Source organism: Perca flavescens, chromosome 3 (genome assembly GCF_004354835.1).
Source record: "Perca flavescens isolate YP-PL-M2 chromosome 3, PFLA_1.0, whole genome shotgun sequence".
Classification (NCBI taxonomy): Eukaryota; Metazoa; Chordata; class Actinopteri; order Perciformes; family Percidae; genus Perca; species Perca flavescens.
In genome coordinates, this window is record NC_041333.1 from 13335135 (window position 1) to 13362307 (window position 27173).

Consider the following 27173-nt stretch of genomic DNA (forward strand, 5'->3'; position numbering starts at 1 on the left):
GACTCAGTTTTAAGGCTTTAGAAAATCTAGCCATGAGGGGGGACTTTGGTCAACAACAGGTCATGTTAGAGAGACAGTGCATTCATATTGGCTGTTCTGCGGGAAGAAGGAGGGCTGCAGACTACTTAAAATTCTAGTACTTTTATTGTTGCATTCTACCCACTGCAGCTTAAATGCAGATTATATAGTACATGCAGCCCACATTAAAGACTTAGACATGACAAAATCAAAGGCCACTAGATAAGGTCATCCTCTCTCTGATGTACAGTAAGATGACGTACAGTAGAAGGAGGGAAACTTTTGTCTGAAAATCTATAAAACACCTGCAGTATAACCACATGCTGACAGTTGAGGGATGGAGATCTCTGCTCTCTGTATTGGTCTGATCCTGTCTCTGGGTTTGTGTGACCTGAACTCAGCTCTTGCCTTGAATGGTTCTGAGGATGGTGTTAAACAAAGGGCTGGGTTTACAGAGGATAGGACTGGTGCTGGGGTCAGCACTCAGACTTCATCTGTGAAATGTAAGCTCCAGGGTACCACTCGTCTCCCTGTGTTCTCAATGGATGGTGACTACGTTATTGGGGGTGTTTTCTCTATACACAACAACATGCACACAGTGAAGCATAACTACACCACCATGCCTGAGCCACTAAGATGCACAGGAAGGTTAGTAAGAGGGAGTGCGGAAAAAGAGATGTTTTGATTTGTATGATGTGCCTACAATTGTGTACTTTTGTCTAGCATTGGAAACTTAAAAAATGTTCATTAAATGCCAAATAAAGATGAGATAAGATAAACTTTTATTGATCTCCAGAGCGAAAAAGCAAGTGTAAATTGCATGATATTAATTTATATATTATATATTGAAAATATAGGTGTGTTTAACAACTGATTTGTTTGTACATATTAACCAAACGATTTAATAGTTTGGATTTATTTCACTATGTACATTAAGATTCTTGTGAATGTTGGACTGATATCTAATCCTGTGTTTTTTATATTTTTGTTAAAATTGTGAATTGTAAAATTCAAATAGTGACACAGTGTCTGTTTGCAGCATTAAAACCCGTGAACTGCGCTTCTCACGTGCAATGATATTCGCCATCGAGGAGATAAACAACAGCACGGAGCTGCTGCCGGGAATCAAACTCGGTTATCAGATCTACGACTCGTGCGCCTCGGTGCCCATGGCGGTGCATGTGGCATTCCAGCTTTCAAATGGCCTGGACCCGGTGTTTTACACCGGTGACAATTGCTCACAATCTGGTATGGTGATGGCTGTCGTTGGTGAGTCTGGGTCCACGCCATCCATCAGCATCTCGCGCATCATCGGGCCCTTTAACATTCCTCAAGTAAATATTCTTTATTTCTGGGAAACGTTTTGTAATAGCCTATAGACTAGTACTTTTTCCATGTTCTGTTAAATAATTACAATTTTATTTTCCTTTAGGTGAGCCACTTTTCCACTTGTGCATGTCTGTCCGATAAGCAGCAGTACCCGAGTTTCTTCAGAACAATCCCTAGTGATCAGTTCCAGGCTGACGCGCTGGCCAAGCTGGTAAAACACTTCGGCTGGACTTGGATAGGTGCTGTCCGGTCAGATTCGGACTATGGCAATAATGGTATGGCGTCTTTCCTGGACGCAGCACACAGAGAGGGGATCTGTGTGGAATACTCAGAATCTTTCTATCGGACCCACCCACGTAGCAGGATCCAGAAAGTAGCTGACGTTATCCGCAAGTATGATGTTGCCTGTGTTGACACTGAACTTCTGCATACAAAAGCACAACAAAAATATTAAGATGGAAGATTATTATTATCTCTTTGGCAAATTGGAAACGTTCAATTACAAATCAAACGTTTATTTCTCTATTTAATATTGTAATAAAAATGGTCTGTCAGACCAACAACTAAATGTAAATATCCTATATGTCATGTTTGTTGGGTTTACTATCTCAATATACATTTTAAAAACCTAAAACTTTCTCCAGGTCGACAGCTATGGTTGTTGTGGCATTTGCAGCCTTTGGAGACCTGAGGCTTCTGCTGGAGGAGCTGTTGCTCGAGCCATCTCCACCTCGCCAGTGGATAGGCAGTGAAGACTGGGTAACAGACACAGAATTGCTGAGGTTCAGCTTCTGTGCTGGAGCCATCGGATTTGGCATTGAGCGATCTGTCATCCCAGGTCTGAGAGACTTCTTGCTGGATCTCTCTCCTTCTAAAGTGGCTGCCTCTCCAATGCTTACGGAGTTCTGGGAGGATGCATTCAACTGCAGGCTGGTAAAAAGTGAGAAAGTTTTTCTGATTTTTAACGTAGGAGAGACACTCACAGTTGGATTCTTGTGGTTGTGTTGTGTTGCTTTTTGATTGTCTGAGTGGGATGTCCTGTGTTCAGCAGCTGCTTTAAGACAAAACCCCAGATTGACAGGTAAATTACCGACATAATGTGCATCTCATCTCTGTGAATAATTTAACTTATGTTTTTTCAGGTCAAATTTAGACTGTTGTCTTTGTGAAGATTTTGTAGGAATTTTGCTGCAGTGGTTTTGCAATGTCAACAAGCACACAGTATACAGACAGTCTCCAGCCCACCGAGCTAAAGTACTAATCAATATCTTAAATTGTAGTTACTCGCATGTATTAGTTACAGAACGCAAGTTCTTGTGATAGTGAGTTCTGATCATTAATGTGTTTTCATTTTTAAGTTCTTTATTGTAATATGCACAACAATTACAGATAAGTAGTCCTAGGAAATGAAAATCTAGATCCCAGGCTCCCTCCAACAATGCTCATTAAATATGTAAAAAAAGACAATCATGCACTACAAATGAGAATCTGAGACAAAAAAATAGTGCAACATTAAAACATAGGGGTACAATATTACATATATAAAATATAAACTGTGGTAAATGAAGTGTGCAATAATTGCAAACAGAATAAACTTTAATATCAGCAGGAATGTAGTAAATGTATACGTAATGAGAGGTTGTAAAGTATAAAGGTTAAGTGACAGTATGGTCATCATTAGCTCAGCAAGGAGTTCAGCTTATTGCCTGTGTGATGAAGTTGTCCCTGAGCCTGGTAGTGCAGGACCGGATGCTGCATTAGCGTCTGTAAGACGGCAGCAGGTAGAACAGTTTGTGGCGGAGGTGATTTGGCTCTCTGATAATCCTGTTGGCCTTCTTCCTGCAGCACTGAGGGTATAGGTCTTCCTTAAAACAGGTCAAGACAGTATTTAATTAAAGAAAAATAATTTGTTTGCCTTTTATAAATGTTACTAATTGTCTGATCACTGATTCATGTTAATGTGAGCTGGCTTACATAAAAGGTTAAAAAATAGGAGTGATACAAACTGAAACAGCCACTATTGAAAAAAAAAAAAAAAAAAAGGAAAAAGATATCTGCAAAACAATGCTTTGAATTGTAATGTTAAATAAGCAACAATATACTGTAGCTTTCTTACAAGGCATGTTTGGCAGGTTAAATTAACAATAAACATAAGAGAATGATAATGTAAAGGCTAAAAAAAACCTTCCTCTGTCTCTGTTTTTAGGTGCAGTCACAGACAAAAGTGTGTGTGATGGAACTGAAGACATAAAGACGCTCCAGAGCCCGTACACGGACACATCTCAGCTCCGTATCACTAACATGGTATACAAGGCTGTTTATGCAATAGCTCATGCCATTCATAAAGCAGTGTGTCAGGAAAGAAATTCTACAACTCAGTGTGATAAATTCACCAGGATAGAGGCCAAAGAGGTCAGTTGAACATAAGTGCTTTTCATAATGCCAAAATACAAAAAAATCCTGATTTTTGGTGATTTTAACATCCGTTTGTACTGTCCTGACTATATTTTAGCCTCAGATGTTTTAAAGATTACTTTCACGTGCACTAACAGGACCTAGATTCAATAAGTGACATGCTCTTGACTTGGTGTTGTACTATGGCATTATGATCAGCGATGTGTAAGAAAGTGTGATTTCTAATCATAAGTACCTTCTTTTTAACACTATTGTCCATAACATTGTTTATTACATATTGTTATTGTTTAACTCTTCAGTGAATATTAATGATGCCATTACTACTTTTAACTCAACATGTTAAAATATTCTTGACATTGTAGTTTCTTTGAGATTGAGAATACCCCAAACTAAACATTAGCCCTGGATATCCAATTTAATCAGATCACTTGAACAGCTGTGTTTTAAAGCTCAACCGAAATGGAGGCGCATTAGACAGCCTGCAGACCTACAAACTCTGAGAGACCTAATGAAGAATTGAAATCAAACAGTGAAATTGGCAAGAGAATAGTATTAAAATTGCCTCATTAATAATCATATATCCAATCCAAGACTCCTCGTCACTGTAGTAAGTCACACGTCAAATCCACCTCTGCTACTATTGAACCATCAATTGACAAATGTGAACAGTTTAAATCTTTTTTTCTCCGATAAAATTAAAAAAACTATTAAAAAAAAATATTTTGTCTGCTGCCTGTCGAACCCTCTCCTCCTAGCATAAACTGTACCTTAACTTCTTTCGATAAGCTAACAATATAAACATTACTAAAACCATTTTCAAAATGAAGAACTCCACCTGCTTTCTCAATATAATTCCTTCCTTCTTCCTAAAAGCAACCATCACCATAACCTGTCCATTTCTGATGGATTTATTGAACTCCTTACTCTCATCATGGCTGAGCATGCATCAGCTGAGCTCATTTAAACTAATTACGAAGGCCTTGATCAGCTGAGCTCATTTAAACTAATTACCAAGGCCTTGATGGGCCTAAGTACCACCTTTACCATAGTCACCACATAAATTAGTGATAAAATTACTTACAAAATAACATTATGTGCTACACTATTGACACTATTTGTCACATTAGACCAATCCCACACACAATATCACAAGAAAAGACATTACAGAAAAGGCTTTAAATCAAATTCTTCATTTAAGCTGTTTGGAGACATTGTTTTGAGGTAATAAATCCAAAAAGTTTCTCTCTGAAGAAGCCTTCTACCATGATCGCCCCCTCTTGGGGGGTTCTTAACACATTCCACCCCAACATATCTCAATGCGCTAACATTGTGACCAGCTCGCATAAAGTGGGCAGCTACAAGACTGCGCTCATCCCCCGTTCTAATGCTGCTCCTATGTTCACAGATCCTTGTGGTTTTACCCACTTATCATGTATATGACATGTGTGGTGCTACGACCACTAATACGTTTGGCTTTGCCAGTGTGGTTGAACGTTTTACATTTGTGCATGTATGAACACTGTACACAGCTGCCACACCTAATTTCTATCTGGCACAGGCGGTAGGAGTGGTGCGCGATGAGGGCGCATATCGCTCCTAACTAAACAGTCTCTTAGGTTAGGTGTGCGCTTAAAACCATCCTCGGCTTATCTGGAAATACCTTTTTTAGATTGGGATCTGAATCAATGATGTGCCAGTGTTTCTGGACAGACTTATTAAGCTCAAAACCCAGTGGGGAGTATTTTACTCAGCACATGGGGGCATTAGTCTTCTTACCAGTTCTCTTTTCTGTAGCCCGAAGGCATTTGTCTTGCGAGATGTTGTCAAAACATTCCATTGCGTTATTTACCCACTCCTGTTTGTGCCCTCTGCTGAGGAATCTATTAGATAAATCCTTAGCCTGTGTAGAATATGAGTCATCACCACTACATATCCTGCGAATCCGATGAAACTGGCTAATGGGAAGGTTTTTAATCAGCGATCGCGGGTGAAAACTGTCTCCTCTCAGTAAAGTGTTGCGATCAGTTGGTTTTCGGTAGAGATCTGTTTTTATTTCCCTCCTCTCTTTATAGACTTTAACATCCAGGAAGCTAATACCAGAGCCAGTCTACGGAGAGCCGTTTCACTCCCTATTAAGCCCCATTGTACCGAATTTGGTTGCAGTTCCACCAGAGTTCCACTGGGGGTGATCGCAGGCGAGTGCAAAATGAATGGGACTCTATGGAGCTAGACGGCTAAATTTGTCTCTTTCACCTGATTGCCGTTGACAAATCTCAGATTTTACTGTAGTTTTTGCAAGTTTAACATGGATTATAGGTCGAAAGTTGAATGAACGAGTACTTATGTCCTTTGGATTTCTTACAGGTTGAGTTGTTGTTGCCCAGAGTGAATATTTTGGTGTGGTCTTTAAAACATTAGCAAACCTCTTTCTAGCACGTGTATTAACAGGGAGAGCCTTACCTGTCTGCTGTGTTGTTGATGCCTCGAGAGAAAAAAGGAAGTGACTCAGTTTACTTGCTGTAAAGCAGTATCTCTGGCCGTACGATGTGTATGACGTCATTGACTTTTTAAAAGGCTTTTTAGAAGAAAAAAGCCACTTTAAAAAAATCTAACACCCAGCAGTGTGTATTTTCTTAGCCTCCCCTTTCGAATGCAACATTCAAATTACTAGACATGTTCTAGTGTGAATTTAAGATGGTCATTGCAAGAGTTGAGATACATATGAAAGTGCATGAGTTCATCCACTGTAGAGTCAACAATTAAGAAAACATCATCAATGAATCGTTTATGAAATAAGATTTTTTCATGAAAAGGGTTTGCTGGGCTCAAGATAAAATTATTCTCAAAAAGGCCCATGTATAGGCAAGCGTAATTTGGTGCCATTTTGCTGATCATTGCTGTGCCTTTCCTTTGTATTATAGTTATCCTGAAAAAAGAAATTATTTGTTAAAGGTATACAAGCTAAGTCCAAAATGCAGTCTATGATGGGCTTGGATTCAGGGTGAGAAAATGTTTTAGTGCACTTATACCACCGTCATGGGGGAAATTTGTGTATAAGCTTTGAACATCCAGTGTGGCTACCAAAATGTTTGATTTAACTTCAAACTTTTTCAATGTGTCAATGAAGTCTATAGAATCCCTCACACAGGATGGAAGGGTGACCACTGCAGACTTAATAAAGTGGTCCACATAAGCAGAGATGCTTTCCGTTAAACTCCCAATACCGCTTACAACAGGCCTACCTTTTACGGTGGTGTCCAAACCTTTATGTATTTTAGGGAGTGTGTACGTAACAGGTATCACTGGATGTTCTACCTTTAGGAATTCAAAGACAATTTTTTCGAAATGATGGGTAAGCTTAGAGTGCACCAACGTCAATAACCTCTTAGTGGGGTCTGACGACAGTTTATCCTAAAAAGTTGAATCACCTAATTGTCTTTCGATCTCATGATTATAATCCACAATGTTTGGCAACACAATAGCGCCGCCTTTATCAGCGGGACGTACCACAAACTTATTGTCTTTACCCAGATCAACCAAAGCTTCTCTTTCTTCTTTTGATAAGTTATTATACACTTTGTACTCTTTTTTTATTTTTTAATAAGTGATTCACATCATTTTCCACCAAACGACAGTATGTATCAAGGGAGGCATTGCGATACTTAGGCGGAATGAAAGTAGATCTTTTTCTGAACTGGTTGAGGGTTGGGACAATGGGGGCAGGAGCAGGCAATGAGCTGGCTGGATACAAGGCGCGTTCATCACTAGGTGTAGATGTACAGTCTCTATCACCCTGGAAAACTCCCTTAATCTTAAATTGCGGAAGAACTTCTGGAAGTCAATAACAGTGTCAAAGTTATTAGTTTGGGCAGTAGGTGCAAAACTCAGTCCCTTACTCAATGCTGACATACAAGGGTCAGTTAGTGTCTTTTCAGAAAGATTTATTACTGTGGTGCTGTCCAGTTGGTGTGCGTTCAGGACTGCATGCGTCCTTTTGCGCTGGCCCTTCTACACCGCTCGGAAAAGCTCTTCCCCATTGCAGCGGCTTTGGAGGCCTTCTTTGGGCGTGTCCCAAAAAGGACGCCCCGCGTTCTGATTTGCCACTCACGTCAGAACCAGATTCGAACGACGAGGAGGACAGCCATGATCTGTTGTGTCTCATAGGGCATTGCCATGCAGGTTGTATTCGTTGTCCTGCGTCATGCTGGGGTTTGGCTGGAGGCTCCGGTTTCCCGTCTTTCCAGAAGTAGACCTTGTTTTGTTTGTAGTTGTCAGTGTCTTGTGCCAATTTAGATTTCTTTAGGCCTCTGATTTCACTGGCCTTCCACCTCCTTCTTGATTTCCATAAACCTCTTCTTCTCTGTATGTGTTTTGAACTTGACTTCTGTCTGCTTAAGGTCTTGCCGTGTATATTCAAGTTGTTGAGTAATTTCACTAATGACGAGGACCATCAGGTAGAACAGATCTATTTTTTAACGATAATTACCTCTTTTAGGGATTTTACTCAGGTTTTAGAGCAGGTCTTAACACAGAACCTGTACTCCTCAGGGTTTTAAATAATCTTATTTTAGCAGCTGACTATGATCAACAAACCATTTTAATCCTGTTGGATTTGTCTGTGACATTTGACACCATTGACCATAGTATTTAAATTCAACTTTTACAAAAGTATGGTTATGTCCTTATCTGTCTGGAAGGTCTTTCTGTGAGGTAAATTGGAATTTCTCAATCATCTTCAGTAGGCTACCATTACAACAGGGTTCCGTTCTTGAGCCATTGCTATTCTCCATTTACATGCTACCGCTCGGTCAAATTATTAGGAAGCACAATATCATGTACCATTTTTATGCCAATGACACACAATTGTATATTTCTGTTGACTCTTACGACACCAATCACTTAAGCAACATCCACTTGTGCAGACATCAATAACTGGATGGCGTCAAACTTTCTACTGCTAAACTCAGAAAAAAAATTAAGTTATTATCATAGGTCCAGATTGATGACAAAAATCATATTTCTCCCTGTCTAGGGCCCCTCTTAACCTGACTCCGCCAGATGGATTGCTTCGCATTTGCTCGGCATATCCATCTGGGAACTTTCCGTTGGAGAACTTTTGGGAAGGGGCGAAAATACTTTTAGCTGATTTAGCTGATTGGATAAATCATCTTTCTATCACCACCTGTTGGCGATAGATGGGCCAAATCAACCAATCAGATCAAACTCTTGCTGAAACCAGTCGGGAGAAGAGCAAAAACATCTTTTCCCCCGAGAAAAGCCTCCAGTGCCGTTTTTTGCTCTTCTTTCAATGAAGGAATACTTTCTAATTTGAATAAAACTTGCACGATAGTTACGCTCATCTCATCCGTGGATGCTGCCATGTTTTAGCTTTTTGCTACATTAACTGTTTGCTCTTTGTCTTTTTAAATTAATGTAAATCACTTTGTAACTTGTTTTTGAAAAGTGATTCATAAATAAAGGTATTATTATTATTTTGTAAAATAAAATATTAAGTTTATTTTATATTATGTAATTTCTCTCCCTTACGGTTTTCCTTTAATTCATTCTCACAGGTTCTTTCTCAGCTGAAAAAAGTAAATTTTTCCCGAAATGGATATGATGTGTCATTTGATGCCAACGGTGATCCTGTGGCCAGATACGAGCTGGTTAACTGGCAAAAGAGTGAGAGTGGCAGTATTGAGTTGGTGACAGTAGGGCACTACGATGCATCACTGCCGGTAGGCCAGAAGTTCCGTATCAACAGGAACCTCACCTGGGTGGACGATGGGACACAAGTAAGGAGCACAAAAGCAATATTTTAACATCAAACATGGTGATCTTAAAGGGTATGATATGTGTACATTGAAAACATTTCTGGTCACTGTATATTCCATACTGGCCGTAAAGAGATCCATTCCAAAGTTAAAGTATTTTCAGTATGAATTTCCTACTTTATATTTCCCAAAAAAGTATTCCCTTGATGAGCTGTGGCACAGCGATAGTAAGAAAGGAAAAAGGGAATTTGTACTAAAAAGACTAGTTGATTTGTCTAACTCTGACTGATAAAGCCTCATTTTAGCTTCAGCTGAACATTAGGATGAATTTTACCCATAAACTGTGGATTTTGTACCCCGACAGTTACACTGACAATACACATTTTGACATGTGAGCATTGTTTTAACACAGGATTGAAAATGTTTCCATGCCTGAATATTTGTTTGTCTTTATGTGCCAGGTTCCTGTGTCAGTGTGCACTGATAGCTGTCCTCCAGGAAACCGTAAAGTGCTGCAAAAAGGAAAACCCATCTGCTGTTATGATTGTATACCGTGTCCTGAGGGAGAGATTAGCAATGCTACAGGTATTTGTTTTTTCTCTTAATACATAGTCGATGTACTGTACAAAATCAAATATACATTACTACCACTAGAATACCTTTTTGTTTTATTTTTTCAGATTCCCCTGATTGTTTCCCTTGCCCCAAGGAGTTATGGCCTAATGCAGAGAGAGACACTTGTCTCCCCAAGCCTGTAGAGTTTCTTTCCTACAACGAGGTCCTAGGAATCATCCTGGCTACATTCTCAGTTGGTGGTGCCTGTCTGGCCATTATAACAGCGGCTGTGTTCTATCGTCACAGGACATCACCGATTGTCAGGGCCAACAACTCTGAGCTGAGCTTCCTGCTGCTCTTCTCCCTGACTCTATGTTTCTTATGTTCATTAACTTTCATTGGAGCACCCTCTGAGTGGTCCTGCATGCTGCGCCACACAGCGTTTGGAATCACCTTTGTCCTCTGTATGTCTTGTGTTCTTGGAAAAACAATAGTAGTGTTAATGGCCTTTAAAGCTACACTCCCAGGTAGTAATGTGATGAAATGGTTTGGTCCTCCACAGCAAAGAATGACTGTAGTATCTTTCACGTTTATTCAAGTTTTAATATGTACTATTTGGTTGGGTCTTAGTCCCCCTTTTCCGGTGAAAAACCTAACCATATACAAAAAAAGAATCATCTTGGAGTGTGCATTAGGCTCAGCTGTTGGGTTCTGGGCTGAGCTTGGGTACATAGGCCTACTGGCTGTCTTTTGCTTTGTGTTAGCTGTCCTAGCTCGGAAATTACCTGATAATTTTAATGAAGCCAAGCTCATCACCTTCAGCATGCTGATATTCTGTGCAGTCTGGATCACCTTTATACCAGCATATCTCAGCTCTCCTGGGAAATTTACTGTGGCTGTGGAGATATTTGCCATTCTGGCCTCCAGTTTTGGACTAATACTGTGTATATTTGCTCCAAAGTGTTTCATCATATTGTTTAAGCCAGAGAAAAACACCAAGAAACATTTAATGAACAAAAATCAATCCCAAGAAATCTGATGTTTAGAAATCGTTAAGATGGCATCATACAATATACAGTTTTTGCTGAGCACATCCAACGCAGTCTTCATCTTTTTGATTTAAATCGTTTTTCTTTTTACATTCAATATTTTTTTTGTTGTCATTTTGTGAATGTCCTTTTAATACCTTCTCATCTTATTTTACCAAAAATATTTTATCATTGGCAGAAAATGTGAATGCAAAAGTCCAAATTTAAAACATATACATATATATATATATATATATATATATATATATATATATATATATATATATATATATATATTTGTGTGTCTTTCTCTTTTATAAAATAGTTTCTATTTCAATAATATTTTTATCTTATTATATAATATGTATAACCAATGTGCACCTTTAATAGGTTCTCTGTTTTAATCCCATAAAGAATGATTGCATTGCTGCAGGAAGAGGTCTCTCTATTATGCCAAATTAGTTTACTTAACTAGAAATTTGTGTGGAAACCCGTTGCCTTAAACCATTTAAGTTGTATTAACACAGAGTAGTAAGTTGATGCCGTAGATAAAACCATAGGTAAAAATAGTTCTTTTTTTCTGGAGTCATGCTAAAAATAAGTATGTTAATGACAAGAAACATAACAAATATATAAAAGTCTACTTATCACTGTTAAAAAGAGAATACGTTGACATACATATTGTTTTGTCCTTTTAAGAATTTGTATTCAATAATTCTTTTCAATGATTCAGAAAGGCAAACAATGTACATTAACAATGACATTTTCCAGTGTTCTATGTTTCAAAGAGAATTTCCCTCAGGAGACAAAGATACTCATCTCTGTCATTTGCTCATGCTTAAATAATGCTTTCTCACTGTCCAGACCCAATCTGTCCCCACCCGGGTCATGGTGCAACAATAAATTTAGATAAACATGATCCTAAATCACCCATTCAAAATTAAAACCCAGATATAAAAAATACACACCCAAAACACTAACAGAACATTATTAAAACACACTTTAACTAGGACAAAAAATGTTCAGAACATATATATTTTGTCCCATGAGCCTTTGCACTAGTCTGACAAGCCAGAAGTCACCATTGGCAGGGCTCAATCCAAGGGTTAAGTGATAAACGGGTGTCTTTCAAATTCCCTCTGCACTCATAGCCAACCAGAGCAACGATAGTTGATAGATTAAACTTTTGCTGTATCCAGTCGGCAAAACTCCGAACACATCTTCCTTTTTTAAGAATGACTTCAGTGCTTAACTCCAAGTCTTCCAGAGTCGTGACCAAAGCCAAATCGAAAGACTGCTGTTCGACAGGAGCAGCCATTTAATTTAGCCCTCAAAAGTAGAATGGTGTGTTGTTTCGTTATGGACTTTCATATTAACAGCAAGAATTCAGTCTCCATTACAACCAAATGTACAAAGGGGCAATTTTGCTTTATTAACAGGTGAACCAGAAGCATACGGTGAAACTTGAAAAATTAGAATATCGTCCAAAAGTTCATTTATTTCAGTAATTCAACTTAAAAGGTAAAACTAATATATTATATAGACTTACTACATGTAAAGGAAAATATTTCAAGACTGTATTTGTTATTTTGATGATTATGGTTTACAGTTTAGGAAAACCCTCTAATAGAATATTGTGAAAAGGTTCAATATTGTAGGCTCAAAGTGTCCCACTCTAATCAGCTAATCCAAAACACCTGCAAAGGGTTCCTGAGCCTTTAAATGGTCTCTCAGTCTAGTTCAGTAGAATTCACAATCATGCAAGATGCTCCTCGGGTATTCGGCTTCACTCAATGACCTGCACAGTAACACACCTAAGTATTTCAAAAGGTCGAACACACATACAGATATCCGAGGGTTGAAGTTGCATTTTAACGGGGCGGTGCAAGTTGCGGCTGTGTTTTAGCTGAAGCTAATGCCGCTTGAGCTTTCACGTTACAATATAAAAGGTGTTGACCGTTGACTTAGCTAGCATGCAAACAGTTAATTTACATGTCTACGAGCATGTTGACAAACTACACCAAGAGACAAATACCGAGGAATATTGATAGAAAGCAGGGGAAACTAGTACTTTCATACTTTTTAGCATTGGCTAATTAGCAACCTGCCTGCCATTAGTTGTTAGCTTTTGAGCTAGTTAGCAGCTAGCCCCAGAAGCTCATGAAAACAAGGCTTTCACCGGAGCAGTCTTACGTTATTTCCGAACCACTCTTTTCTTTTCAAAATCAGAAATAAAATGAACGAAAAAGTACACGGGCCCAGTTACAGTTCACTGTTGTGGCATTTAGCCTACATCAGTTTCTATCATCTAATGTGAAACAAGAGGCTATATCAGCTTCGCTACCAGGCTGTCTTGGTCCGTTCGAGCGTATGGGCAGTGACGTAGGCAAAAAAATTGGCTGACTTGGATGTAGCCCCGACTTCCCGCAGGCTGCTGCGAGAGGCTCCTCACTAGATGAGGCCATCCTCAGTCTGATGTACAGTAAGATGACGTACAGTAGAAGGAGGAAAACTTTTGTCTAAAAATCAATAAAAGATACATGTAGTATGCCCACATGCTGTGGAGATATTTGCAATTCTTTTTGGACTAATACTGTAGATATTTGCTCCAAAGTGTTTCATCATTTTGGTTAAGCCAGAGAAGAACAACAAGAAACATTTAATGAACAAAAATAAATCCTAAAACATCTGAGGTTTGGAAATAGTTGGTAACATACACTTTAAAGCTTATGCTGTGCACATCCAACAAAGTCTTCATATTGTTTTTTTTGTGAATTTCCTTTTAATAGTTAGGGTGTTGTAGCGGTGGAGCAGGTCTGTGAGTTAGGAAGGAGCCTGGTTACAGAGGGCTTTGTGGGTGAGTAGGAGGACTTTAAACTGGATGCATTGGGAAACAGGGAGCCAGTGGAGGTTCTGAAGGACAGGAGTGATGTGATCACAGGAACGGGTGTGGGTGAGGAGACGGGCAGCAGAGTTTTGGATGTATTGGAGCTTATTTAAGGCTTTTGCAGGTGAACCATAGATGATGCTGTTGCAGTAGTCAATTCTGGAAGTGATGAAAGCGTGAATCAAAGTTTCGAGTGCAGAGAAGGTGAGTGATGGGCAGAGACGGGCAATGTTTTTGAGATGAAAGAAGGCAGTTCTGGTTATTTGGTTGATGTGGTTTTCAAAAGTCAGGTTGCTGTCGAAGATGACTCCCAGGTTACAGATGTGTGGGGATGGAGACAGGGTGGAGTTGTTAACAGTGAGACCAAAGTGGGTGTGGGTGTTCTTTGTGAGGGATTTTGGGCCGATGAGCATCAAGTCGGATTTATTGTAGTTGAGTTGGAGGAAGTTGGATTACATCCAGGTTTGAATATCGGTGAGGCAGTTGGTCAGGGTGGAGGATATAGCTGTGGTGATGGATTTGGTAGATGTATATCTGGACATCATTGGCGTGGCAGTGGAAGTGAAGACCATGTTTGCATATGATATTGCCGAGTGGCAGGATGTAAAGGATGAAAAGGAGAGGATCAAGCACCGAACCTGGGGGGATGCCTTGTGACAGAGGAGCAGTGGAGGAGGTGCAGTTGTTGATATGTATGAACTGTTGTCTGTTGGTGAGATAGGAACGGAGCCAGGAGAGTGCGGTGCCACTGATGTTGCAGTAGGTTTCCAGTTGGGACAGGAGGATGGAGTGGTTAATGGTGTCAAAGGCTGCAGTGAGGTCAAGCATGATAAGAATGGTGAGGTGGCCAGAGTCAGAGGAGAGGAGGAGGTCATTGGTAACTTTGAGGAGGGCTGCTTTAGTGCTGTGTTGTGAGCGGAATCCAGATCAACCTGGTCTCACAGAATTCCGTGAAATGAACACAGTCCCTTAACTCAAAATCTGTGGCAGTTTCACGGAATCTCCAAAAAATTCCGTGATGGGCCCATGGAAGCGATGCCTATGTAAGTCAATGACAGGCATCATCCGTGGTCTACGCACAGATTCCCTGATTACAGAACAATTTTTTCTGCAAGTCAGATTGCAACAGAGAAGCTGTATACAGCTTTGCTATTATTGGTATTTTTAGCCCAATAACCACTGTTTTAATCAACATTTATTCAACAGATCTTATCAGATATTATCCATGGTTTATACGTATTTCTTTTAATGTTATTATTTTGGTCTATTTCAGCCAGGGAAGCTTGATTGCTTTGTTGTTTATTGATATTTTTAAAACTATAACGCTACATCTATCAACATATATTTAGATGTTAGCATAGTATGCATTTCTTTACTTTAATTATATTATTTCGGTCTTATTACCGGTGAAATATTACAGTAGGCCTATGCTGTAAGACATAACACTATACAATATGATCCAAGCTGGGCGCATGCAAAGCCGATATCCCACAATGTAATGTGTGCATTCATATCAGAGAATCGGACAGCGATCAGCGGGTCTTTAATGACAGTAGCGTTTCAATGTACATATTTAATGAGTGGTTTTGTCACCAGCAACTACACATTGCTCTGTTTTGTTCCAGTAAGTTAATGCACCGTAATAACATTTAAAAGAAAAATCCACTGAAGACTCCGGAAGTGACGTAGTTAGTACCGCTCGGTGGATAGAAAAGATAAAAATACATAATATTCATGTATTTGTCTCATGTACTGTTTGCTTGGTTGGCCGGTGGGCGGCGGCAATCTGAAATGGAATGAAGCCAAATAATCTACTATAGACCTATGAAAAGGTGCAGCAGCACAGGTATCAGTCCTAATGACTTCAGCATCACAAGAAGTAGAGGAGGGCAACTAGGCAAGGTGTGATTTCTGTTTTTGTTTATTTGTTTGTTTTGTTTTTTTCTTTCTTTTCCTCGAGACCACGGAGGGTGGGAGAGGGTAGTTGGTCCTGTTTAAGTGTATTTGTCTTTTCTGATGTTTAAAATGAAAAAATAAAAAATTGATCTTAAATTTTTTTTACAGGATTCAGGGTTCAGAGGTTTAAAGCAGGAGTAATATATCCTCTTCAGACTGACATATGTTACTGTCGAGGTTGAGACCTTTCCAACGATGTGTTTGCTTTAGTCCTATGACGTTTTCATTTTTTCATATCATGGAGACCACGTTGAAGGTGATACATTATTGTCCCCAGAGGGATATCTACCTTGAGTTAAAATGCTTTACACATAACACTTGACATATTGTTTTATCATACAGCTGACATATACTTATAGTAAAAAAAATAACATCAACAAAGTGATATGTAGCCAGACTAAAGTACATCACACAGCCACAATTTATTGCTCATCTTTCACAAACAGTGACAAGAACAACCTACACATAACCCTATGCATCATATCATGAAGCTATTGCACAACCAGCCTGAAGCAACATTATTTAAAGTTTTAATTGAGGTAGGTCCAAATTAGGCCCATAGTTTAGAAATATTTAGTTTACATTGGGGTGCCAGCAGAGGATAAGAGCTACTTGGCATGGAGAATAAAGATAGATCAGACCATATTCTCTAGGCTTGCCTGGAGAGACTGGTTTCTATTCCTCTCCACAACCCTTCATGACAGTCACCTGACAAGCAAACTTTAAATGAAATGTTTTTAGATATTGTATAACAGCCTTGTATAACATAAAACCTTTGGTTCACCGTGGGTTTCTGCTCTAAATGATAAAACACACTTTGAACACAGGCCTTCCAGCCAAAGGTGTTGTCCATATGAACACCAAGGTGCCTATAGCAGCAAAGCCGAAGGATTGGTTCATCATTTATGACCACTGATACCCTCTGACCCATGTCACGACCAACTACTCAGTTTGCGAAAAAAAAATGCCAAAACACATGTTGTATATGTACACATACCCATAAAAAGCTATATACATCTCTGTGAACAAAAACCTCGGAAACAATCTGCTCATCCTTTTAATTTCCTGAAAACGCTTCCTAAATCTAGTCCCTTATTAATTTTGAAAAGGTAGTCTCAGTAAAGGTTAGTATGACTACAAGCTGTAACAACGGTGATTGATATGAGGATCATCTTCTGAATATAATAATTACTATGTTAGGCCTACCATAAATTGATATTTCAAAAAAGTTATTTATTTCTTCATCTTCTGTTTCTTTGTTCTGTGCACCATCCAATATTACCTGGCACATATTGTGGAATCTGTTCTGTATGTCTGAATGATAAATGATGCTAATAATATATTTTTTTAAACTAATAATGCAGTGTGATGTTAAATCAAACTAAGTCCCACACATAAATATGCATGTTTTTTTCCCTTTAGTCTTTGCTATTAACATTCATCAACTGCAAAATTAAAACTGCGTTTTTAAATAATGATGCATGGAAAATAAAATAAAAAATAATTGTAATATTGTAAGTAGTTTATTTTTTGTTTTTCACAACAGAACAAGTCAAAACAAATGCAAGTAAGTCAAACAAGCCATTTGGCTGTATTTCCAAACACTCAACTGTAGTTTTTTTATATAGGCCTAGTATTTTTCTGCGACAAGGCAAATCAAACTGCTTAGCATAAAACACTATTTTTTCATTATTGGTATTTAAATATGTACATTGAAGCGCAACTGTCATTAAAGACCCGCTGTCTGATTCTCTGATATGAATGCGCCCAGCTCGGCCCATATCGTGGTGTTCTGTCTTACAGCATAGGCCTACTGTAATATTTCACTAGTAATAAGACCAAAATAATATTATTCAAATAAAGAAATGCATACTATGATAACATCTAAATAAATGTTGATAGATGTAGCGTTATAGTTTTAAAAATATCAATAAACAACAAAGCAATCCAGCTTCCCTGGCAATAAAACCAAAATAATAACATTAAAAGAAATACATATAAACGAAGGATAATATCTCGTCAATGAATGTTGATTAAAATAGCAGTTATAGGGCTAAAAATAACAATAATAGCAAAGCTACATACAGCTTCCCTGCTGCAGCCCGACTGGCAGAAAGATTTGTGCTGTGATCAGGGAATCTGTGCATTGTCATTGACTTACATACAGTAGGCATCGCTTCCGTGGGCCCATCACGGAATTTTCGGCAATGCCGTGAAACTGCCACCGATTTTGAGTTAAGTGGCCGTGTTCATTTCACGGAATTCTGTGAGACCAGGTTGTCCAGATTGAAATGGTTCAAACAAGTTATTGGAGGAGAGGTGGGTTTTGATTTGGGCAGCAACAACACATTCCAGGATTTTTGATAGGAAGGGGAGTTTGGATATTGCTCTGAAGTTGGACATGGTGTCCAGATTTAGACCAGGTTTCTTGAGGATGGGGGTAACTGATGCAAGCTTGAGTGTTGTGGGGACTGATCCGGAACTGAGAGAGGAAATGATGATTGTAGTTGCAGAAATTCAGTGGCAGATTTGTGATTTGTGATGTTGTCGATGTGGAAGTTGAAATCTCCAAGTGGGTTGGGCTTGTTAGGCTTAACGGTTATCTCAAATAAAAAAAGGAAAGAAGGTTTAAGGGTATGACAAATTTAGGAAGATATTTTGACTCTGTTTTAAGGCTTTAGAAAAACTAGCCATGAGGGGAAACTGTGGTCAATCACCGGTCATTTCAGAAGGACAGAGCATTCATATTGTCTGTTCTGCAGATGCATTGCCCGTGCAACAGAGAGGGGAGAGGGAGGGCTGCATTCTACCCACTGCAGCTTCAATGCAGATTATATTGTACATGCAGCCTAAAGAAAAGACTTAGACATGAGTTAATCAAAGCCCACTGGATATGGTCATCCTCTCTCTGATGTACAGTAAGATGACGTACAGTAGAAGGAGGGAAGGTTTTGTCTGAAAATCTATAAAGCACATGCAGTATGCCCACATGCTGACAGTCAAGGGATGGAGATCTCTGCACTCTGTATTGGTCTGATCCTGTCTCTGGTTTTGTGTGAATTGAACTTAGCTCTTGCATTGAATGGTTCTGAGGATGATGTTAAACAAAGGGCTGGGCTTACAGAGGATAGGACTGGTGCTGGGGTCAGCACTCAGACTTCATCTGTGAAATGTAAGCGGCAGGGTACCACTCGTCTCCCTGTGTTCTCCACGGATGGTGACTACGTTATTGGTGGTGTTTTCTCCATACACCAATATGTTTACACAGTGAAGAATAACTACACCACCATGCCTGAGCCACTACGATGCACAGGGAGGTTAGTAAGAGGGAGAAGTGGGGGATAAGACGATTTTAGACTCTGTATGGAAATAAATCTTGTGATTTGTATGATGTGCACAATGATGTTGGAAAGGTTTTGTGTACTATTAAAAACTTGAAAAAGTTCATTAAGTGCCAAATCACTATTTGGCCATATAAAGATAAGATAACATGACATGAAATAAATATAAGATAAGATAAACCTTTATTGATCCCTTGGAGGGGACATTCAAGTGTTGTGTAAAATGCAGGTATTGTATTCATAAAATTGTAGATATGAAAAATAGTGTTTTGTAATATTTCTTAAATGAAAATATATGTTTAACAAATGACTAACACATATTTACCAAACAAATACATATTTTAGATTTAGCTGACTGTGCATTAAGATTCTTGTGAATGTTGGACTGATATCTAATCCTGTTTTTTTAAATTCAGTTCTCCCAAATCATGCATTTCTGTTAAAATTGTGAATTGTAAAATTCCAACAGTGACATGAATGTCTGTGTGCAGCATTAAAACCCGTGAACTGCGCTTCTCACGTGCAATGATCTTTGCCATCGAGGAGATAAACAACAGCACGGAGCTGCTGCCGGGAATCAAACTCGGTTATCAGATCTACGACTCGTGCGCCTCGGTGACCGTGGCGGTGCATGTGGCATTCCAGCTTTCAAATGGCCTGGACCCGGTGTTTTACACCGGTGACAACTGCTCACAATCTGGTATGGTGAAGGCTGTCGTTGGTGAGACTGGTTCCATGCCATCTATCAGCATGTCGCGCATCATCGGGCCCTTTAACATTCCTCAAGTAAATATTTTGAATTTCTGGGAAACTTTTTGTAATTTAGACCAGTGCTGTTGTTGCCTGTCCTGAGAAATAATAAAACTGTTGTTGTTGTTTGTTTTAGGTGAGCCACTTTGCCACTTGTGCATGTCTGTCCAATAAGCAGCAGTACCCAAATTTCTTCAGAACTGTCCCTAGTGATCAGTTCCAGGCTGACGCGCTGGCCGAGCTGGTAAAACACTTCGGCTGGACTTGGATAGGTGCTGTCCGGTCAGATTCGGACTATGGCAATAATGGTATGGCGTCTTTCCTGGACGCAGCACGCAAAGAGGGGATCTGTGTGGAATACTCAGAATCTTTCCATCGGACCCAACCACATAGCAGGATCCAGAGAGTAGCTGACATTATCCGCAGGTATGATGTTCCCTGTGCTTACACTGACCTACACAAAAGCACAACAAAAATGTTCTGTAAAATATAAGATTGGAGATATTTTTATTACCTCAGTGGCAAATTGGAAATATATATATTTTTCATCCTTTTTATGTAGTACTGATGTTATTATAAAAATGGTCAGTTAGACCAAATAATAAAGTATCCTATCTTGATATGAATTAAAAAACTTAAATGTTTCTTCAGGTCGACAGCTATGGTTGTTGTGGCATTTGTAGCCTTGGGAGACATTAGGATTCTGCTGGATGAGCTGTCGCTCGAGCCATCTCCACCTCGCCAGTGGATAGGCAGTGAAGCCTGGGTAACAGACCCAGAATTGCTGAGGTTCAGTTTCTGTGCTGGAGCCATCGGATTTGGCATTGAGCGATCTGTCATCCCAGGTCTGAGAGACTTCTTGCTGGATCTCTCTCCTTCTAAAGTGGCTGCCTCTCCAGTGCTTACTGAGTTCTGGGAGGATGCATTCAACTGCAGGCTGGGAAAAAGTGAGAAAGTTTATCAGATTTTTAACATAGGACAGACAGTTGGACTTTTTTGGTTGTGTTGTGTACTTACTTGAATGTATGAGTTACAATTAGTGTGAAGTTGTTATTATAGTGACAGTGATTACTGATCATTTATTAGTTGTAATTTTTAAGTTCTTAATTGTAATATGCACAATTACAGAGATGTAGCCGTTGGCAAAAATGTTCTAGATATCAGACTCCCTCCCTCAATGAATATTTATAAAAAGAAAATCATGCAATAAAAATGAGAATCTAAGACATAAAATAGTGCAAAGTTAAAATATAAGGTTAAAGTATGAAATGAAATATACATGTGGTAGACAAAGTGTACATTATTTGCAAAAAGAATAAACTGTTGTAATGTCAGCAGGAATGTGGTAAATGTATGCGTAATGAGAGGTTGTAAAGTATAAAGGTAAAGTGACAGTATAAAGTATGAAAGGGAAAGTGACAGTATTGTTGTTATTAGCTCAGGAGTTCAGCAATCGTATGGCCTGAGTGATGAAGTTGTCCCTGAGCCTGGTAGTGCAGGACCGAATGCTGCGTTAGCGTCTGTCAGACGGCAGCAGGTAGAGCAGTTTGTGGCGGAGGTGATTTATGGTGTAAATTGTTTTTAGTAGGATAGGGCTTATAAAAGAAATGTTTTTATTTATTCATTAATCACTATAGTAGTTGGTCGGCACCGAGATCTGAGAGAGTAACAAATAAAGTATCTATCATCTATCTATCTAATGTTAAATACGCAACAGTATAGCTATGTGAGTTTCTACAAGGCATATTTGACAGGTTAAATGGAACAAAAAAGAACAATAAACACAAAGAAAGAATGGTAATTTTAAGGTTAAAAAACACCTTTCTCTGTCTCTGTGTGTTTTTAGGTGCAGCAGAAGACAAGAGATTATGTGATGGAACTGAAGACATAAAGACGCTCCAGAGCCCGTACACTGACACATCTCAGCTCCGGATCACTAACATGGTATACAAGGCTGTTTATGCAATAGCTCATGCCATTCATAAAGCAGTGTGTCAGGAAACAAATTCTACAACTCAGTGTGACAAATTCACCAGGATAGAGTCCAAAGAGGTCAGTTGAACATAAACCCCAATGCCATGTTTTGCTTTAATTTCTAAAATGAAATAATTGTTTTATTTAATATTTAATTTCTTTCCCTCACAGCTTTCCTTTATTTTATCTTTACAGGTTCTTTCTCAGCTGAAGAAAGTAAATTTTTCCCGAAATGGTTATGATGTGTCGTTTGATGCCAACGGTGATCCTGTGGCCAGATATGAGCTGATTAACTGGCAAAAAAGTGAGAGTGGCAGTATTAAGTTGGTGACAGTAGGGCACTACGATGCATCACTGCCGGTGGGACAGAAGTTCAAAGTCAACAGGAACATCACCTGGGTGGACGGTGGGACACAAGTAAGGAGCACAAAAGCAATAATTTTACATCAAATATGGTGATCTTATAGGGTCTGATATGTCTATGTACATTTCAAAGTAACAATATTTTCAGTATGACATTCTTCCTTCATATTTTACAAAAAAGTATTCCCTTGCTGAGCTGTAGAGGGATAGTAATAAAAGAAAAAGGGAATTTGTACAAAAAAGACTAACTTTGAAAGACAACCACTTGATTTGTCTAACTGAATTGCTAAAACTTTATTTTGGCTCCAGCTGAACTTTGGAATGAATTTGACACAAAAACTATGGATTTAGTTCCTCAGCAATTACAATGACAATATACATATTGACATGTGAGTATTGTTTTAGCACAGGATTGAAAAAGCTTTGAAGCACACCTGAACATATGTGAGTTTCTTTGTCTCTATGTGCCAGGTTCCTGTGTCAGTGTGCACTGAAAGCTGTCCTCCAGGAACTCGTAAAGTGCTGCAGAAAGGAAAACCCATCTGCTGTTATGATTGTATACTGTGTCCTGAGGGAGACATTAGCAATGCTACAGGTATTGTTTTTTCTCCTGTACATAGTCAAAATACTGAGCAAAATCAAATATACATTAAAGCTGCGAGCAGCTATGGACGGGCCCTTGCGCCTCGGCGCGCATCGGGGTTACCGGCGGACTACGCTCCTTGCGACCGTGCATTTGCGTGGCGCTCAGACACTGCAAATTGTCACCAATGAAAAAGAAACTCCCCGCCAAGTTCAACGATACCTCACACAAGACTCTACGTCATACGGTTCATTAGCTGTGAAAAGGGGCGGGGCTTAAGCATAGGGGGCGGGTCAAACCATGACCAATCAAAAATGAAGTCTCTGCTGAGTTCAATGACACCTCACACGAGACTCTACCTTAAACAGTTCAAATGTTATAAAGGGGCGTGGCCTGAGTAAGTGGGCGTGGTCATATTATAGGGGGCGGCTCAGTATCACATGTAGACCACACATTCTGAGTTTCATGTAAATTGGATGATGTTTGTCATATAAGACGCATTTCCTGTGGACAGGTGGGGGCGCTATGACCAAAAGTAAATTTTGGCCTGTAGGTGTCTTCAGGCATGGACCCTTGTCAATTGTGAGAAATTTCGGGCAGATACGACAACGTACACTCAAGTTACAACAACTTCTTTGTTCATCGCTAAACACTCAAAATGGCCGCCACGCCCACACCGTCTGACGAAAAGTTTTTCTTTTAATAACTTTTCATCTCCAAGGTGTTGGAATGGTACAGGCCAAGTTTGAAGTCCATCGGATGAAATCTCTAGGAGGAGTTCGTTAAAGTATAGCACCTTGACTTTTAGGCCTACTTCCTGTTGCCACTAGGGGGCGCTATGACTTTAAGTAAATATCGGCCTTGATTTGTCCTCAGGGTTGGACTCTTATGAATCCTGAAAAGTTTCGAGGTAATCGGACAACGTACACTCAAGTTACACCCACTTCCTGTTTCGGCGGCGAAACTCACAAAATGGCCGCCCCGCCACGGCCACGCCCTATGACAAAAAGTTTTTCTTTAAACAACTTTTCATCTGTAACATCTTAAGATGGCACAGACCGAAGTTGATCGGATGAAATCTCTAGGAGGAGTTCGTTAAAGTACGACGTGGAAATGGACAAAATCGCACTAATTTCGAACATTTAATTCAAAATGGCGGACTTCCTGTTGGGTTTAGGGTAAGGCTCTAATGACATTTTTTGTACATCTTGACATGTTACATATGTGTACCAAGTTTCGTGAGTCTACGTTAAATGCACTGCAGGGGCTCAATTTTCTTAACTTTCTAGGGGGCGCTAGCGAGCCATTTTTGTGCGGCTATTCCCGAAACCCTTAAAATACGTAAATTTTCACCAGACTTGATGCGACCGCCAAATTTTGTGAGTTTTTGAATATGTTAAGCCCCTCAAAAAGCCAATTCATTTGACGGGAAAATAATAATAGAATAATTCCTTCAGTTTCAATAGGGCCTTCGCCGCTGTCGGCGCTCGGGCCCTAATTACAACCACTAGAATACATTTTTCTTTTATTTTTTCAGATTCCCCTGATTGTTTTCCTTGCCCCAAGGAGTTCTGGCCTAATGCAGAGAGAGACACTTGTCTCCCCAAGCCTGTAGAGTTTCTTTCCTACAACGAGGTCCTAGGAATCATCCTGGCTACATTCTCAGTTGGTGGTGCCTGTCTGGCCATTATAACAGCAGCTGTGTTCTATCGTCACAGGACATCCCCGATTGTCAGGGCCAACAACTCTGAGCTGAGCTTCCTGCTGCTCTTCTCCCTGACTCTATGTTTCTTATGTTCATTAACTTTCATTGGAGCACCCTCTGAGTGGTCCTGCATGCTGCGCCACACAACATTTGGAATCACCTTCGTCCTCTGTATGTCTTGTGTTCTTGGAAAAACAATAGTAGTGTTAATGGCCTTTAAAGCTACACTCCCACGTAGTAATGTGATGAAATGGTTTGGTCCTCCACAGCAAAGAATGACTGTAGTGTCTTTCACGTTTATTCAAGTTTTAATATGTACTATTTGGTTGGTTCTTAGCCCCCCTTTTCCAATAAAAAACCTAACTATATACAAAAAGAGAATCATCCTGGAGTGTGCATTAGGCTCAGCTATTGGGTTCTGGGCTGTGCTCGGGTACATAGGCCTACTGGCTGTCTTTTGCTTTGTGTTAGCTGTCCTAGCTCGGAAATTACCTGATAATTTTAATGAGGCCAAGCTCATCACCTTCAGCATGCTGATATTCTGTGCAGTCTGGATCACCTTCATTCCTGCATACCTCAGCTCTCCTGGGAAATTTACTGTGGCTGTGGAGATATTTGCCATTCTGGCCTCCAGTTTTGGACTAATACTGTGTATATTTGCTCCAAAGTGTTTCATTATATTGTTTAAGCCAGAGAAGAACACCAAGAAACATTTAATGAAGAAAAATCAACCCTGAAATATCTGAGATTTGGAAATAGTTAAGATGGTAACATACACTATAAAGCTTATGCTGTGCACATCCAACACAGTCTTCATCTTGGTTTTATTGTGAATTTCCTTTTAATAGTTATCTTCTTATTTCACAAATATTCTTTCATGATGGGCTTAAAATATAAAATTAAGTGAATAAAGTCAAAATTCACAACATAAATGTGTGGTTCTTTCTCTATTATGAAGTAATTTCTATTTCAATAATATTTCCATATACACATTATGTAAAGTTCCAATATGTAATATATTTACTGTAATACATCCAAAAATGACCCCAATGCGTCATCAGATATTAAGGAAACATGCTAAGTTGAAATACTATCTTTTCTGACAATGATAATGCCAATATTTTCTCTTTTTGAAATTTCAGCATTTCTGTTTGTGTTTTAAACTGTGTGTTGTTATCAACTGCCCAGTTTGACAGGCAGGCCGCGTTGCCAGAAATACCTGTAAAAACACAAATCCAGTGTGCTACAGTTGCGTGTCCAGAGACGTTAAAAAATCCCGGGTAAATATTGTAGATGTAGCTATTTGAAATCTGGAAACAGCTTAGAGGCCAAAAGGACGCCAAGTTGGCTAATTTCCTTCTGAACAAGTAAGCATCAGCTTCAGGCTCATCATGGCTACAAGGGACAGGCATTTTATGTCATTTCAACATTTGTGTACTCACACATTGAATTATATAGCTAGAATACCTGAGTTGGTTACTCACAAAAACAAATTGAAACACAGCCAGAAAAGTGATCCCGACTGGTCCTGGCTAACGCCACCATGCTAAACCTGCTAACCCTGCTAATCCTGCTAACATTGCTGACTGTTAACGTTACCGGAGGACCAGGCAAGCAGGCCACGGCTGTTTACAACATGTAGCCTGTCCAGCAGCAGAAGCCGACAATGGTGAGTTATTTAAGACAAGAGAGGGGGGCTGTAAATTGGGAAGACAGGACTGTCAGTTTGCAGTGTGTTTAGCGATTGTTGCCGTAATTCTAAGGCAATGAATTGTGTTCAGTCGGGTGGAGAGGACGGCAAGGTAGTGTTATTTTTAGCAGTTCCCACCATAATTCTAAGCCTAGGAAGTGTGTCTGTCAGTTGGTTACAGAGCTCCGTGTGAGCACGGCCTTCTATGACTGTCAATATAGCCAGCATCTAACATTAGCTACTCCGCTATGCTTTGAAGTAATGTCTGGCTATGTGAGACAAGCGTCTAGCAACATTGTTGGGGATGCTCCTTCAGCACGCTTTGGAGGAGGGTCTGGCAAAGCGAGACTATGGATGCTGCGTTCTCAGCCTGGCAACCTCCGTGAACTTCGAGTCTGGGGAGGAGGGGGAGGGGGAGAAGTCTATCTCCAGTATTTTTATTTGTACTGCAGTAACTATTTTAAACGCTAGCTGTCAGTATTACAGTACATATTGCGCCTTTAATATGGGGTTAAACCACACAACCCATTAAATGTTTGTATGTGTTAGGCTTAACTGTTATATCAAATAAAAAAAAGAAAAAAGGTGTAAGGGTAGGACAAATTTAGGAAGACATCTTGCCTCTGATTTAAGGCTTACAAAATCTAGCCAAGAGGGGAAACTTTGGTCAATCACAGGTCATTTCAGAAGGACAGAGCATTCATATTGTCTGTTCTGCAGATGCATTGCCCGTGCAACAGAGAGGGGAGAAGGAGGGCTGCAGAAAGAGGTCTCTACTTCAAATTCTGGCATTTTTATTGTTGCA

General features: G+C 39.6%; 2 protein-coding genes across 2 annotated transcripts; both read left to right on the forward strand.

The window, feature by feature from the left end:
* Positions 1–553: 553 nt before the first annotated feature.
* On the forward strand, positions 554–11130 carry LOC114552271 (extracellular calcium-sensing receptor). Its single transcript, XM_028572938.1, has 8 exons — positions 554–666; positions 1058–1352; positions 1451–1740; positions 1992–2287; positions 3554–3759; positions 9336–9557; positions 9998–10121; positions 10217–11130. Exons 1-8 carry the CDS (start codon positions 560–562, stop codon positions 11128–11130), a joined length of 2454 nt encoding a protein of 817 aa, XP_028428739.1. The 5' UTR covers positions 554–559.
* Positions 11131–19235: 8105 nt separating this feature from the next.
* LOC114552272 (extracellular calcium-sensing receptor-like) lies at positions 19236–25415 on the forward strand. Its single transcript, XM_028572939.1, has 8 exons — positions 19236–19279; positions 19795–20089; positions 20190–20479; positions 20705–21000; positions 21900–22105; positions 22223–22444; positions 22862–22985; positions 24511–25415. The coding sequence occupies exons 1-8, from the start codon at positions 19251–19253 to the stop codon at positions 25413–25415; spliced, it is 2367 nt and encodes a 788-aa protein (XP_028428740.1). The 5' UTR covers positions 19236–19250.
* Positions 25416–27173: the final 1758 nt, after the last annotated feature.